This window comes from Vidua macroura, chromosome 18 (genome assembly GCF_024509145.1).
Source record: "Vidua macroura isolate BioBank_ID:100142 chromosome 18, ASM2450914v1, whole genome shotgun sequence".
Taxonomy (NCBI): Eukaryota; Metazoa; Chordata; class Aves; order Passeriformes; family Viduidae; genus Vidua; species Vidua macroura.
The window spans coordinates 8,041,610-8,058,594 of NC_071588.1; the positions used below are offsets into that span (position 1 = coordinate 8,041,610).

The 16,985-nt window shown below is 37.7% G+C and overlaps 1 protein-coding gene across 5 annotated transcripts in view; it reads left to right on the forward strand.

The window, feature by feature from the left end:
* The window catches only part of LOC128816297 (protein HIRA), a 31,645-nt gene that overhangs the window by 6,957 nt on the left and 7,703 nt on the right, over positions 1-16,985 (forward strand). For 2 of the 5 annotated variants that reach the window (XM_053993800.1, XM_053993802.1), the window contains exons 2-18: positions 10-72; positions 834-944; positions 1,765-1,855; positions 2,354-2,448; positions 3,278-3,373; positions 4,178-4,338; positions 4,774-4,941; positions 5,463-5,576; positions 7,099-7,169; positions 9,097-9,202; positions 9,754-9,975; positions 10,586-10,671; positions 11,159-11,353; positions 12,696-12,866; positions 14,830-15,049; positions 15,791-15,895; positions 16,696-16,844. In XM_053993800.1, the coding sequence (XP_053849775.1) occupies positions 10-72; positions 834-944; positions 1,765-1,855; positions 2,354-2,448; positions 3,278-3,373; positions 4,178-4,338; positions 4,774-4,941; positions 5,463-5,576; positions 7,099-7,169; positions 9,097-9,202; positions 9,754-9,975; positions 10,586-10,671; positions 11,159-11,353; positions 12,696-12,866; positions 14,830-15,049; positions 15,791-15,895; positions 16,696-16,844 (2,224 nt within the window). The other 3 variants (XM_053993801.1, XM_053993803.1, XM_053993804.1) reach the window with 2 other exon arrangements.

A 16,985-nucleotide genomic window follows, 5' to 3' on the forward strand; every position in this document is an offset into this window, starting at 1 on the left:
TAATTCCAGGAAAGCCAATATTTTCAGTGGACATTCACCCAGATGGGACCAAGTTTGCAACAGGAGGACAAGGTAAGTCTGTGTACTGGTAGAAGGCAGAATTTTGGGTAATAATAATAATAATAATCTTGTGCCTTCAGAGCAATTGAGTTGGTTTGACCCTTTTAAAAAGACATCACTTTTATCTCTAAGAAACAGATAATTATGTAAGCTATGAAAATGTGTTGGGAAGTGCTACTGCTCCTGCAGAAGGCAGGGTTACATGGTCTGATGTCCTCATCCCCTTGGATGTCATTGAGATAGTAGCTGCTATCAGTGATTGAGTCGTGGCCATATGGGCCAAATTTCCTTTTAATTTGAAGAGGAACTGGATGTGCAGTTGAGCTTTTTCAGTTGCTAAATAGTAGAGCTATTGGAACAGAAAAATCCAATCATAAAAATAGAAAAGCTTAAGAAATATATGGAAAAATATTATTTGGTTCACAATAGTGAATAATTTTATGTTGGCTACAATAATTGTAATTTAGTATTTGAATATGTATCTTTTCTCTTTTAAAATACAATTTTATTACAAATAGTTGTCCTTATAGTTGGTATAAGTTATGTACAGTATGACTTTTGTACACGGCTGTATAAATTTATCTTTAATAGCTTCAAGAAAAATAAAGCACTTCTGAATTGGTCTAATTATATCAAAGCAACGTCTGTATTCAGATGTTCCAAAGTCCCCACTGCAGTAATGCCTACATTTTCACATCTGTTCTGGAACTGAGATTGATTTGAAAAGCTTTTTTGGATGTATTTAGAAGAGGGAGCTTTTTGGTCTCTTACAGGTCAGGATTCTGGCAAAGTTGTGATCTGGAATATGGCTCCTGTCCTGAAAGAGGAAGATGAAAAGAATGAAAATATCCCCAAGATGCTTTGTCAGATGGACAATCACTTAGGTAACAAAGTTGGTTGGTTGGGTTTTTTCGTTGCTGACTATTGGTAATTTGCCAAAGCTTAAGGCTTGCATGTCTGTAATTACAAAAATAATGCCTGTCCAGTGGTGAAGAATCAATAAAACACAGCAGAGTGGTCTTATACTTTGGCTGTATACTTTTCAAGATATTCAGCAGAAAATGCTGTTAAAATGTGAGGAAATGTGCAGAGGACTATAGATACCTTTGGAAATCTCCTCCCTATAAGCTTTTATCAGCTATGGCCATAAAGTATTTGACAATGCACATTCTGAGAAACTGTAGAGCTCTGAAGGAAAGGACAGAAGTAAGTGAAAGATACATAATATGAAGTATATTGGTTATAGTTATAAATTATTACATTTATTACATTATAAATAATTGCATTTGGAATTAGTAGGGTCACCTGACAAGTTGTCCTTTCTTTTCTTCAAAATATACCTTTCCTTCTTAATCCCACTTCATACCTTCTTAAAACCTTCCTCTTAATCCCACTTCATTTACCAGAATAAGTTTCCTTCATTAGAAGAATATTCAACTTTCTTCCTTCAAGCCTCTTTTGGTGAAGCTTTTTTAGATAAGGAATAGAGGTTTTTAAGTAAGAAATTCCTCAACTGCTACTGAAAGATAAGTACCAATTCATTTATCTAAAGCAGACAGGGTAACTGCTTTGAGTGGGAAAAGCCCGCTTAAATCCTAATTGTCTCCTGACAAGTTTTGCTTATTTGTAATATAAATCCTATCTGCAGTCCAGAACCACTTATTCATATATTTCACCTTGCAAACTTTCTTTTCTCCATTTCAGCGTGTGTGAACTGTGTGCGATGGTCAAACAATGGCGTTTACCTGGCTTCGGGGGGAGATGACAAGCTGATTATGGTGTGGAAGCGAGCTGCGTAAGCATGTTTCTTCCTTCAGCTCTGTATTTCATTTCAAGGAGGTTACTCTGTGACATCTTAGTGCTTCCTCCCTGTGCTGCCCTTTGGTAAGCTCAGTGCTCCACCTGCTGTGGAAGGAGCTGAAAGCTGGGACACCACAGTGGTGTTGGAGATGTGGCCTGCTGTCCCTTGGGCTGGAGGGTGTCTGCCTGGGCAGTCTCTCTCCTCTGGAGGAGCTGAGACATTTTCTTCTGTCCTTGAAGAAAACTTCCTGGTGAGATTTGAAGAGTCACCTTAAATGTTACCATTTTATGCTATCTATAGAAATTCTACATTTTATTGAGGATAATTTTTTAATAATTGGAATTACTCTCTCTACAAAAATGCTTTTTTTTTCCCTTCTGTATCTTAGGAATAACGGACTATAAAATACAAGTGTACTGTGCAGCTGATTTTCTTTTAAAAAAGTGAAGAGCTTGTGGTGGTTCTTCTTATAACTGTTTCTGTTTTAATTAGGTACATTGGACCTAGCACTGTGTTTGGTTCTAGTAGCAAACTTACTAATGTTGAGCAGTGGAGGTGTGTGTCGATTCTCAGAAGCCATTCAGGGGGTAAGTTTCAAGGTGTTGAATGAACATAATTTGCATGTATTTGGAAAAAAATTGCTTTTCAGCATCACATTTTCTTGTTTGAAATATATATATTTGGTGGCAAGTCAGTAATTAATTTTAAGAGCATCAATGAAAATTAAAAATACATCATTTTAATGAAATGCAATTTTCATACAAGTAAATTCTGGCAAGTATGGTATGTGGGAGAAAAATTAACAACTAAGAAACTTACATTTTGCTATATTCTTGCTTAAAAGTGAATCTGAATAAAGGAAGCGAAACTGTGTCTTTAAATGTTCATACTAGCAGTGAATAATCTAATTGGCAAAAGACCATGTTTTTGCAAACCAAAGAATATAAATGTTTTTTAGAAGAAAAATATCTAAAGAGCAATGTGAAAGTTGAATAAAAAATAATTTTAAATGCATTTTGCATCTGCTGACATGAGCTGTGATTAAAATCTAGATGGAAATCACTTTGATTACTCCGCATGTATTGGAGCAAAGTAGGTGCCTTGTAATAGATTCTGTTACTTTTTCATTCAAAACAAGACAAAGTTCTTTTTGCAGGCATTAGTACTTCCTACAATCACTAAACATTGCATTCTTTCCCTTTTTTTTTTTTTTCCTTGACCCCTGTTGAACATTGGAAGTTGGGGAGATTTACTCCCAATAAGTGTTGCTTTCTTACCTTCCACTATAGTGAGGTGGTAATCATGTCTCAATGATAGCAAAATATTGCTACAGAGAACACAATTCTTTATAAAAATTCTTTTTGATTTTCTGATTACCATCAATCTCTTAAATGGAAACTTCCTTTTCCCAAACAGATGTGATGGATGTAGCATGGTCTCCACATGATGCCTGGCTGGCATCCTGTAGTGTTGATAACACTGTTGTCATCTGGAATGCTGTCAAATTTCCAGGTGAGAGCTCTAAAGATGTGCCAGCATGTAAAGCTTTGTGACTAAGTCTTCCCTCCTTGGGTGTATTTCACTGACTCTTTAAATCTCTAGGAGGGATTGGGTTGTCTGTCTCTGTAGTGACACATCTGCAGTCTGGCAGGTCAGTCCTTCTTCCAGGTTTGGATGGCAATGAGCAGGGGATGCCACACTGCTGCAGACAGCAGCTGCTGATTTTACATGAAAGTCATGATTGCATGTGTTTGTTTACATGCCATTTATTTTAAGCTGGCTTCCAGTAGTGATACCAGAGTTTTTAGACTTTGAAGCTGATTGTGCACCCTCTCAGCCTCTCCTCCCCCAGGCTGATAAGTGAGAGTGTGACTGAAAGTAGGTTACCAGGTCTGCCAGCTTTGTGTGTCTGTTGAGTCACAACTTTGACTTGGTTCACACTTGCTGCACAAAACTGGATTAGTTGTGATAATCTTTGGGTGTGGAGGAAAGGGTGAATGTTTAACTGAAATTCCAGTTCAAGTGCTGCTTTCCACAGCTTCAGAGTGCTACTCTGAAGTGCTGGGACTCTGCTGCTCTCACCCGTCTTCTAAAGAGTTTTGGACCTTTTATTCCAGCCAGAATTCTCCTTACCTCTTCTTTTATATCAGTTTTTTCTTAAGTACAGGTTCCAATTTGGTTGATATGTTGTTTCTACACTAAAGGAGGTTATACTTAATATACACTGTTGCAAAAAGATGTTGTAAATTTTCTCAACACTCTGCCCTGAAGGAGATAGTGGTAACTACTTTCTATTCTCACTTTTTGTGTGCACAGAAATTCTTGCCACTTTGAAGGGGCATTCAGGCTTGGTGAAAGGGCTGACCTGGGATCCTGTTGGAAAATACATTGCCTCTCAGGCTGATGATCGAAGTTTAAAGGTGTGGCGGACCATGGACTGGCAGCTGGAAACCAGCATCACAAAACCCTTTGATGAGGTACTTCAGAATGTGTGACTGTTCAAAGTGAATTCCCTTAGAATGAATGAAAACTGGAAGAATAACTCTGGTTCTGCACAAACATGAATTAATTGAACAGTGCTGAATCAAATAAAGCTCTCAGATAGCAGCTACAAAAGAGGGACAAAAAATAAGTATGTTCTCATAAAAATATGATTGACTAGAGACTCTTACTGTCATTTGTTATTGTGGAGATCAAAAGTTTACATGGGTTATGTAAAGTTACACTACATAACCTGTGTAAACATGGCCAAATGCTGTGAATTGTGTCTGAGGTCATTCTTTTATATTCTCAGGATACTTTGTAATCATATTCCCTAAATGTGAAATTTAAATAGTCTGTCTTACAACCCCTTTGTTTGCCAGGCACTTTTAAAGCTCTGGTATGTTTTTTTTGGTTTTTTTTTTTGTCAGTGTGGAGGGACAACTCATGTGTTGCGCCTTAGCTGGTCGCCTGATGGTCACTATCTCGTTTCTGCTCATGCCATGAATAATTCTGGACCCACTGCTCAGATCATTGAGAGGGATGGATGGAAAACCAACATGGATTTTGTAGGGCACCGGAAGGCAGTTACAGTAGTGGTGAGTGAGTGGTAGTAATTTATCCCTGAAGTTAAATCCTGTTGCTTTTTGATAATTTTATGTATAAATGGGACAAGAGGTGAAGATGGGTGTCAAGATTTGTAAAGCAAATGCATGGTGGTGATTTAAAAATGTCACCTTTACATGTTGGAAGCAATCAGGTGGCTGTTGTGATAAGAGAACTGGATGTAGATGAATGAGACAAAGGGGAATACAGGAGCATGTCAGGAATGTCAAACATCAGCTTTGTTGGCTGTTCAGTGACTTGATTAAAATGATTTAGGTTTCTAGTGGGTTTCTGATCCCTAGTAAAATTAATATTGTTTCCTTTCCTGTGAAGGCATTCAGAAAACCCCTTAAGAAAGCCTCTGCAGCTTTTGTCAGTGCTCTTATAGAGTCTAGTTCAGGACTTTACTTCTATGAAATATTCTTTCACTCTTAAGTGGAAAATTTACTTAGAAAGCAGATCTTCTGCTGAAATGTAATTACTGTGATAAAATTTGTGAATCTTATTTGTTCAGAAATTCAATCCAAAAATCTTCAAAAAGAAACAAAAGAATGGGAGCTCCACCAAGTCAAGTTGTCCCTACTGCTGTTGTGCTGTCGGTAGCAAAGATCGATCTCTTTCTGTCTGGGTAAGTGGCTTCTTTGCTGCCTTTGAATTAACGTGCTCATTGGATAACTTGGGGGTTTAGCACAAAGGTCACATGTTCAGCATTAGGTCTTATATTTAGCTTCATGTTTAAGGGTTTTTTTGTCTCTGTTGTTAGAGGTTTAGCTGGGTGCTAAGGAAGTGGATTGGTGTTAGCTCATTTCTCTAAAGGCAAAAGCAGTTAGAAGCCAGTGGCAGAGTGTGCCCTGGGGGCACATCTCAAGGGGGAGCATCTGTTAGTGGATAAAATATTTTACCTCAGTTAATAAAAGCAACCATATTTTCTTCCTTTTACTTGTCTTCTGTTTTTGTAAAGGAAAGGGATGTGAAAGTGAACGAGCTTTTTAAGTATTCTTTCAAGTTTTTGATATCTAGTTTGGGTTTTACTTTAAAATCTACACTAAAATTTATATTCTGGCTAAGAGAAGAGTAGATATTTTCACATTTTTAAATGCAACTGGAAAATACAGGGAATCAATTTAACTGATTTGTAAAGCTTTGTGATGAGAACTTGTGCCAAACACGCCGATTGCTAACTGCAATCTACTATTTATAGCTTCCAGTGTGATATTTATCCATCAATCTCTGGATGCATAGCTAAATCTGTTTCTGGTAATGGCTACCAGTGCATATCCATATCAAAGTATCACTCAGTATATTTTACTTTCTATTTATATTATGAAGATTTCATTTGGAGTGGCTGTTGAGGTTACAGAAGGTAGTACAGAGATGCAGTTATAGGTTGTCTTTGCCCTGAGGACCTTAATAAACATATATAGAGCACAGACCTATGGAAGCATAAATAACTACTGAAGATGACAGTGTCATTGCATCTGTGAACCTGTGAGCATAAAACTTCCTTGGCCATACCAACCTCTGCTTCATTTCAGCTGTGCTATATACTTAGAGATATTAAGTCCATTGGTGTGACATTAAAGAGCTTAGAATGTCTAATTTAGAGCAAGTTATTGGAGTTTTCATATTCAGTTCCTTATTACTAAGCTGGTTCTTAAGTGCAGAGGAATCCTCTTTAAGAGTAATTGTGAGTCAAATTCCCTTTGCTCTTGATAGGTTTCACTTTCTCAGACAAGTAGTCTGAGTGAGGACATGGAAACCTAATCTGTTTTCTGTCTTCTTGTGCTGGCATTTTGCAGCATCCTTATCTCAGTACAGCTTAGAATAGAAGCTGTCTTTTGCATCTGTGGAATTGCTTTTGGAGTGGCAGAGAGTGTTTTATGACTCTGGTGTAAAGGCAGAGTTGATTAAGAAATTCAGTCTGTGTTTCAGAAAGGAGAATTGAATGTCAGCTGTTCTTCTCCAGAGGTTTTCTGTCCCAGCAGTGGAACAGGTGACTTGTTGCTTCAGATGTACCACCAGGCATGCAGCCGTTACCTGGCCAGACCTTGTTTGGTGCATATTGGGAGGCTCTGGGAGAGTGTTCATGTGGTACTACCTATGGTAGTGTAAAATTTCTACATTTCTGAATGTTGTCTTGTTTTCTTAAGCTCACGTGTCTGAAGCGACCTTTAGTTGTCATACATGAGCTGTTTGACAAGTCAATCATGGACATCTCCTGGTAAGTTGTAAGTTCTGCTCTTTGTTGTGGAAACCAAAGCATTGTTATCAACTTTAGGTGTACTTATTAGCTGGAAATGCCTTAAAACAGTACAGATTGTGGTTGTTGGAACACAAGTAATTGGTTGCTGAAGGTTTTGTTTCTGCTGCAGCATCTTTGGTAGTAATAACAGCAACTAGCACATGGTCACTTGAGACTATTAATTGAACAAACAGTAATGTATTTAGAACAAGACACAGTAAAATAGCTGTGGAATGAGTTTCTACTTGTGATTCTCTGACATAGGTTGTCTTAATTCTATGACTTCCTTGCTTCTGAAACTTTCCCTTAACAGTTACAACAATCTCTTGGTGGGTTTATACTGTGAATTTTAAAGCTTACAACTGTGTAACTTCCAGGTTTCTATGTGCCATGTGGATTTTGCCATGAAGCTCAGTGAACCACAATAAAAAGCTTTCAAAACCAAACATTTTTCTATCATTAACAGATTAAGGCTAGAAAGCCAGAAAGTGGAATATGAGAAGTGCTGCTATTGTTATAGTGCAATAGCTTTGGATAGTTTAGTTTTCCTGTAGTGTTTTTTATTTCTCCATCTGCAATTTGCACATTTTTCATGGCATGAAGTCATTGGGAGTAATAGCTGGTTAACATTTTGCAGTTTCTGAGGAAATGGTTTTGTGGGGTATTTGAGAGACAAAGGATCATCAGGCAGCTTGTTATTTTATATCCCGTTTACAAATTGAAACGGATGGATAAAGCATCAATAATATGGAGTGTTCTCAGAAATGTGCTCCATTCTGAAAACAGACTGAGTAAATTCTGAGAAACCTGGTACTATTATACTGTTATATCTCTATAATTTCTGTCTTAGAATTTTAGACTTGGATCCATCAACGTAATATCTGCAAGTGATTATGTTTTCATGGAACAATTGCTTGGATCCAGAGGTCAATAGGAGCTCAGCAATTTTCTCTGCTAAGCAAACAGAAAACTTTCAACATGATTTTACTGTTTTCTAACTTGGAGTACTGTTGGTATACCTTGTTTCATGGTGCTGAGGCTGATTTCTCTGGATGTGATGTTATCAGGGCACCAGCTGCCACAAAAATAGGGGTTTCCAAATGCCCATAGCTGTGGTACTTGTAATGGATTTTTGATAACTTGGTTAGGACTTCAGAGTTGTGCCAGCTTTCCTTTCCTCTTCCCTTCTGTGTAACAATTAATCTGTAAGCCACTGTGTCACTGTCTCTGTGAGCTCTGTACTTAAAAGTGTCTGGGGTAGAAGTCAAAATTCAAGTATTTTTTCAAATGTGCAATAATAGGTTACATATGCAAGATTATAATTTTATTAAGATAGATAATTTCTCCTCTCTCTTTTTGCTAAGAAAACCTGACCTCCAGAAGAGGGTTGCTATGTATCCCCATGAATAAACACGTGCAGTTTGCTTAAAAACCCAAATAATTGAAGAGTAAAAAAGTCAAACCTGTATTCTTGCCTAGTACCGAGATTTTTGGCCTGCTTGTCAGCTGAGGGCCCATTTCCTCACCCACTTCCACTAGCACAACAATTTTGCTCATCTATTGAAAGAAATGCATTTATAATTTTCCCTCACTGTTCATTGTGAACACTACTCAGATTTACCCCTTCAGGAAAGTTTTCATGGTGCTGCTCATGCCATGGGCAGGTGTCTTGTCCCAGTGCCACCATCCTTGTGTGCTCTGCAAAGGAGCATTGGCACAGGGACTCTGCTGCCTGTCATTCTGTCTCCTCACTGTCCCATTTCTTTGGTTCCATGAGTTATTGCTGTGGTAATAAATCTTAAGCTGAGATTTTTATTGAACAATCCATCAGATTTTATTGAACAGTCCATCATCTTTGCATGAATGAAAGAGATTAAAAACAAAGTTGGTCCTTTATTTCCCTCAGGACCCTTAATGGACTTGGTATCCTGGTATGTTCCATGGATGGATCAGTGGCATTTTTGGACTTTTCCCAGGATGAACTTGGGGATCCACTGAGCGAGGAGGAAAAGGTACAGTAAGCACTCAGAGAACCTTTGATCATATTTCAGGGATGTATTGATTCAATTAAAATACTGGCCTGTTTATAGAAGTATGTAGTAACTGATTTCCATATTATAGAAAATGTGTTGCTCTTGTCTGCTTTACAAATCATTAAAAAAGAGTAGTCAAGAATTGCATGTGTGGTATTAGTTTCTGTTCTGGAAAGAAAGCATTTGGAAAACATCCAGTTGCTTACACATCATTATACATCTGAAATAATTATTTGGCCAAGGAAACAAGAAGTGAGTGCTTCAAAGCACTACAAAATTACTCTTTCACTTGCATATATGCAAGTCTTTTTAAAATGATTGCTCTTGGCTGGTTTTCCTCTCATTGCTATTAGCAACTAGAGCTTTGAATTTCATTTATTTTACATATTAATTTAGTGTTAGTTGAAAACACAAAGAAATCTGGTGTATAAATGCTATAGGGGGCATTTTAAGGATTCCATTAGATTTGTGTGATTCCCTTGTGTTATAATCAGTGATGTCATGGTCACTCACATCTTTTATGCCCCCAGAGCAACATTCACCAGTCCACCTATGGCAAAAGCCTGGCTATCATGACTGAAGCTCAGTTGTCCACCACCATTATTGAGAATCCAGAGATGCTCAAGTACCAGCAGAGACAGCAGCAGCAGGGGGATCAGAAGAATGCCTCAATTCGGGAAGGCTCTGGGAATGCCACAGCTCCCAAAGTGGCAAGCATGGTTAATGGGGAGAGCCTGGAGGACATCAGAAAGGTAGGTGCTCTTGGGCACTGTCAAATACTGAGTCACTAAATACCAAACTCTTAGGAAAGGACCAGTTTCTGTGCCCTTATTTGTGGTGAATGGCCTTTCAGCCTGTGTATGGCCCAGCTGATCAACTTAGTGGGTCATTTACTGGGAGTTGTTGAAAACTTAAATGCTTTTAAGGAGAAGTAAGGCTACGTGGAAGCAGGCTTGTGGATATTTCTGTGATGGGTACAAAATTCTTGGTGTACAGAAAGGAAATCAAGAGTAACTAAGGACAGAGAAGCTGTTGAACTGTGTTTCAGTTTCTCATTTACAGAGGTTGAAAGCATTATTTAATTCTGTCCTAAACATAGAACACAACTTTTAATTCAAGATTTGATATGCATAATGTTTTAGACTTGATTCTGAAGTGGAGAGCAGATTACATTTTCTACAAATGCCTTTTCTACAGATGGATAGATTGAAAATCGGAAAATTGTGTTTATGGGAAAGTCTTTGCTAACAGATTTTTAATTGAGGCACCTCTTCTAATATATCTGGTTTTGTCAGTTTGGAAAAAAATTAAAATAGCATTTCCCATTTATCAGAAATTAAGATAAAATGTATTTCCCAACAGAATCTCTTAAAAAAACAAGTTGAAACGAGAACAGCAGATGGTCGGAGAAGGATCACACCTCTCTGCATAGCTCAACTGGACACTGGGTATGTTTGGAAGTAATCTATAAAATCCTTCTTTTCCTTCTTATCTTTTTTTTTTGGTTTTTTTTCCTGTTCCAAGCTTGCCATTCCATCTTAGGACCTTGTTAATCACTTACTGGAAATAAGTGTGTTTCAATTCTTATGAAATGCATTCTTATGAAATTTCAATTCTTATGAAATGCAGTTTCAACCAGTGTTCTGTGGCCATAAGATCTCACTTTTAATAGATCAGGCTAATTCTCATTATTTCTGTTATAGATGATCAATGCTATAATGTATTGTTGATTCATATCTACATTAGTACCAGCTTTAATATCCTTTAGACATGAGAAATTACTCTGAAAACTACTTGGGATTTATTTAGGTGTATATGAGTATCCACATGTGGAAAAAGGAAGAACGGAATAAATATTTTAACTAAAATTACTCTTTTTGAATTCTCTTTAAAGTGCTTTTGAGAAATGTATTTGTTGTTTGTCCTTTTGTTTAGGGATTTTTCTACAGCATTTTTCAATAGCATCCCAATATCTGGAACTCTGTCTGGCTCAATGATGTCTTCTCAAAGTAACCAGCAGCTCATGTCACTAGATTCTAATGCAGCAAATTCCCTTAATACTTCAAAGCCTTCTGTAGAGCCAACAGCAGCCAGTATGAAACCAACAGATGATGCAGCCAATAAAGATGGGTCAGTATTTGCTGTTTTGTTTTTCTCTCACATGAGTCTATTTAGTTTTTAATTCTTTTTTATAGTTTTATAATGAAGAAATTATTACAGTGGTTTCCTTGCTGAAAAACCCCAAAAATCTAACCTTCCTGAAAGCATGGAGATTTTATTAGTGTTTGGTTACTTTAAATATTGATAAATCGGGAATGAATAAATCCACGTGCATAGTTCTGGCAGTGAACTTCAGTGCAATGAAGCACACAGCTGATTGTTAATGCTTTAACAAAACTTGGGTTTGGGTTAGTGGGTTGCTGTTAGTAAACAATAGAAGGTGTTTCAGTAGTTTAAGTAATTAAACCTACTTTACATCAAATTCTCACCTGTGTCCTCTCTTCAGACATGGTGGTCATTCTTTCCTGTATAACAACCCCATCAGAGCACAGTGATATTGGCTTGTCAATGCACATGTGCTGATGGGCCAGTGTGTCTTTCAAATTAATTACAGAACAACTGAATTTTACTTGTTTTTCCCTCAGTCGTAGCACTGAACTGACTTGTCAGTGTGTTTTTATAGCATTTGTAGCAGCATAGTGTCATTGAAACCTCTACTTCTTCATCAAATTTGGTTGAAATTGGCCACAGATTAAAAAATGAGTGGGTAGACTATGAGAAATGAATGACAGATGAAACTATTAAGTATCCTTTTCTTTGTAAATTGTGATTCTAGCAGCTTTTTAGTATAAGCATCAGTTATTTTAGAGCCATTCATTCTCTGAATTAATTCTCTGAATGAATTGAAAAATCTCTAAAGTAAACAGCTATTGAAATAATAGATCCCTGGAATGCTTTAGTGTGGGGAAAACACATTCCTTTGCCCTAGAGTTATGCTTGGAAAGGCCTAATAATCAGGTTGGATTTTTCAGCAACAAAATCTAAACCTGGCATGAATTGTTTCATCCTAAATTGTTTGAGTGATAAACAGTGAAATATAATATTGTAACCTGAACAAGGGGTAAAAGCAGGAACCCCTGTGATAATTTTAAAAAGTGATCCTTTTCCAATGTGTACCAGCTGAAAGTATAATTTCCTTCCTGAATTTAAAATACACAGTAAATGAATTAGGATCTTTTAATCCAGATATGTGGCTACATGAAGCTCTGAGGTGTACCATAGACAGCTTTTGAGAGCAATCAAAGCTTGTAAAACACTGATGCATGAAAGAGTGGAAAAAGAATAGTATAATTGATTATATATCTGAGAGAAAGGTTTTCTAGCTACCATCGTGAATGCTAGTTGTATGAGCAATGCAGCTTACCAGTACTAAATTTTTCAGTCCTTATTTTGCTGTCTCTTTTCTTGACAGTGTAAATGCTACCTCTGCCTCAGCTGCTCCTTCTGCATCATCTTCCTCTGTGTTGACAACTCCATCCAAGATTGAGCCTATGAAAGCATTTGATTCTCGATTCACAGAACGATCCAAAGCCACCTCAGGGACTGCTGTTGTATCAAACACAAATCAGACTGTTGTGGACAGGTAAGACACAGCCTGGGGAGGGAAGGAGGGAGGTAATAATGTAGAGTTGAAACACTAATTCCCTGTGGTGTAGATGTTACACTGCTGACACTCTAGAAGTTGTCTTGGGTTTCTTCCATTATTGGAAGGAAGGGGGCAGCTACAAATAGGTAAATTCTGTGCTGCTGTTACCCTTTGTACATTTGTCCCTGGCATTTTGGTATCACACAGATTCTCCAAGACACTCCAAGTTAAAACTATTGTTGTAAGAGACCGTGTGTGCACATGCCTGCGTCTCTGCGTGCAGCTGGACTCCTTAGAAGACAAAACCAGCCAAAAATAGCCAGTCTGCATCTCTGTACAAGAGAAAATACTCAAGATAAATTGCCATACATGTCAGCAGATGACCTTTCATCATCATAGCTGCAGTTATATTTCAGCTTTATGCCCTGAAGGCATGCAGAGAAGATTCTCTGATTTTAAAGGGTTTTGGCTCTGGATCCATGTGATTAAAAAAAAAAAAAAGAAAATGTTTTGTGACATAGTGTTATGACATATATATTCCTGTTTCACCAAAACAAATGATAAAAAATTAACAATCTTGAGAAAAAAGTATGTAGTTCCCTAGTTATTATCAGTAAAACCTGTTTTTAAGGATCAATATTTTTATGTCAAAGAGCTTACCCATGTGATGCAGAAGCAAGATGTATTAAATTTCTCTGATAATTGCTTCTGAAGTGTTGTTGAGATATGGATAAAAGTGTATTGTTTGGCATAATTCAGATGCCAGAGAAAAAAGGTTTGGATTATGCAAGGTATTTCTCTGAAGCCAAATAGTTAAGGAATAAGTGGCAAAACAGTGTGAATTAATAACCAGCTATTGGAGGCAAGGGGAAGGGTATGATTAAATGACCTTTTTGAGCGTGTAATGGTTAACAAGAGAGTTCACAGGGATTGTACTTTGTATTGATTATGTTAGATTTAGTTATACAGGGACATGGACCTGTTGGAGCAAGTCCAGAGGAGGCCACAAAGGTAATGAGAGAGCTGGAGCACCTCTGCTGTGAAGACAGGCTGAGAGAGCTGGGGCTGTACAGCCTGGGAAAGAGAAGGCTCCAGGGTGACCTTATTGCAGCCTTCCAGGCCCTAAAGGGGCTGCAAAAGAACTGGAGAGGGACTTTTCAGAGGGGCATGTAGTGACAGGACAAGGGAGAATGGCTTCAGACTGAAAGAGGGCAGGTTTGGATGAGATATTAGTAAAAAATCCCTTACTGTGAGGGTCATAGACACTGGAACAGGATGCCCAGAGAAAATGTTGATGTCTCAACCCTGGAAGTGTTCAAGGCCAGGTGGGATGGGGCTTGGAGCAACCTGGCCTAGTGGAAGGTGTCCTTGCCCATGTCATGGGATTGGAATCAGATGGTCTTTAAGGTCTCTTCCAACTCTAGCCATTCTGTGATTCCATAGTTATGTTTCCTGGAATGGAAGCTGGAGCAGTGAAGTCATGTGTATGGTTTGCAGATACACTTTTTGCAGTAGTCAGAACTGAACAGAACAACTTCTGGGGGTAGACAACAGAATGACTGAAATTCTACATGAATAAGCAGAAAGTTTCATGTCCACTGAAGGGGAAAAGATGAACTACTCTTGCATCTTAGAGTGCTGAATTATTTGTATTAGCTGAGGGAAAGAGCTGATGGTAATTGGAACTGAATGCTAAAATAAAGTTGCTATTTCCAGCTTTATCCCATGGCTAACTGCTGGTTTGAGTAATTTTTTTTAAAGGGGAGAATATGTCTGATTGGTTTACATCTATATTGCACATTGTACTTTTGGAAAGGGTTTGTCATACTTCTTCAGCTTCCTCCTCCTGCCTTTGTGTGCTTTGAAATACATTTAAAGAGGGCTAAAAAATGTCATCTTATCTGCAAGAAGGCAATGTGTAGGATATATGGCAACTTTTGGAATCAGCTTTTTTTTACAGACTTTTTTTTTACAGACTGAAGGATCAGAATTTAATTAAAGACAATAAGCCCAAGGATATTCTGGAGAGCAGCAGTGACAGTGAAGAGAAGATTCCAGCTGTTAAACCACTCAGTGTACCCAAACGGAAACTGGAACTTGAGGGAGAAACAGTAGAAAAGAAGAAAAAAGGAAGGCCTCGGAAAGACTCCAGACTTGTACCAGTAACTTTAACTGTTCAGGTGAAATATATAAAATTCATTGTGGCTTTTAAAGTTCATTTAATAAAATCAGTCCTGTGCTGACTTGTTCCATCAACTCAGGGAAACACAAGTAGTATCAGTCCCTTAGAATTTTTAGCCATCCCTCCTCTGTGCCTTTAGAATTTAAGCTTAGAAAAAGCAGGTGCCCATGGTGTGGCAAATGTGTTTATCTTTTATATAGATATGTAGCTGCTTACTAAAGGTCCCAGCATGCTAAGTAATGCTAGCCTGCCAAAGACTGTATAGAATAAAATGAAATGCCAACAGTTCTTGGTGGTGTATGATGGAGAGTGGTTCAAGAACAAGAAAGTGACTTAGATATGGTGATTTAAATGGTTATAAATTTCCTCAGAACCCTAAAGTAGTTGCATTCGAGTTTCCATCATGTCAGGCATATAGATACCTGTGTTTTCAGTATCTAGAGCTTTGATTTTCCCTGTAATACACCAGAATTTTCATGAATTAGTTGCAGCTGAAAAAAGGGGCATTTTCAAAAAAAAAAAAAAAAAAGAGACCAAGTTTTTTGTTTTTCTTTGATTCTTAGAAGCTATATTAAAAAACTTGTATTCATACAACTAATTGGGACAAGACTAATATTTGCAATTGGCATTATTTGAAATTTTAAGAAAATTATTTTTCAAATCAATCTGTTTGGTAGAATATATTTGGTTTTCACTTTTTTAAATTAAAAATGTAACTATTTCTGCAATTTTTTTCCAGTCCCCAGCTACACTGGCCTCTGAGAAGGATGCTGCTTGCATCTCTGCACCAGCATTAGCACTTAAACTGCCAACCCCAATCCCACAGAAATCGTTTACTTTGCAAGTAAGTGGACTATAAGGGAAAAACTTAATACCTTAAAAACAAACAAAAAAAATCCTGCTTTCTTTTAAATATCCTAAGGTTATTCACATCCTTTGATGAGTTAACGTTTGAATGCATGTATTTGTTCAAGCAAGCAAGATGGTAATGCTTTAGCTTCTAAGAATATGTCTTTATGAGCAAAGATGATGGAAAATCAGCTGAAAATAGGACACTTCTGACCCAGCTAAACTCCAAAGAGGAGTGAGTACTTCTGGTTCATCAGTCCCTCCACCTGGTTAGCCAAAGTGTGTGGTGGAGATAAGAGTCTCTGGGGGGAGTGGCTGCTGCAGTGGTGTTGGGAGTACACCACTGAGGAATAAAGCTAGGACTTTTCTGAGAGCTCTCTGGAGGTGCTCTGCATCTGAACAGGCTGGCAAATAGTAATGTTTTAGGTATTTATGAAACAGTTTTTAGGTGTGTTCAGGCTGTGGTAGTCTGGTTCCAATTGCAAGACTGTGGGGAGACTGGGCACATACAGACTTGATCTAGTGCCCATAATTAGGAAGCAGAGACAGACTAGCACAGCCTTTCCTTGTGTTTGTGCTTCAAATACAAAGAAATTATTTGTGTTTTAAGCAAGGCTGATTTTCAGAGGTCTGCTTCTTTTGAAGTGCCATGGTATATTTTGAACCCACATTAAACAGAATGCCATACTTAAATCTGTTCTTAAAGACAGCATTGTTTTGGTTCTAATAGTAGTTGCTGCTTTTTTGAGTAGTTTTTTTCCTCTTCCAAAAATTATTTTATTTTTTGTATTTCAGATAAGTTCAGATCCATCAATGTACCTTGAAGTGGAGAATGAAATGACCACAGTGGGGGGCTCAAAGCTGAGCAGGTTAAAGTGTAATCGAGAAGGAAAGGAATGGGAGACAGTCCTCACCAGTCGAATCCTCGCTGCAGCAGGAAGCTGGTAAGAGAGCATCTTTTGGAGGAAGGAGGTCCTGAAGGCCAGAAGACATTTTTAGGTGTACAAAAGTACAGTTTACAGTTATTTTTCATAATAAATATTTACAGGTAAAAGTGTGCACCACTCTTAAGTTTTAGGTTTTGC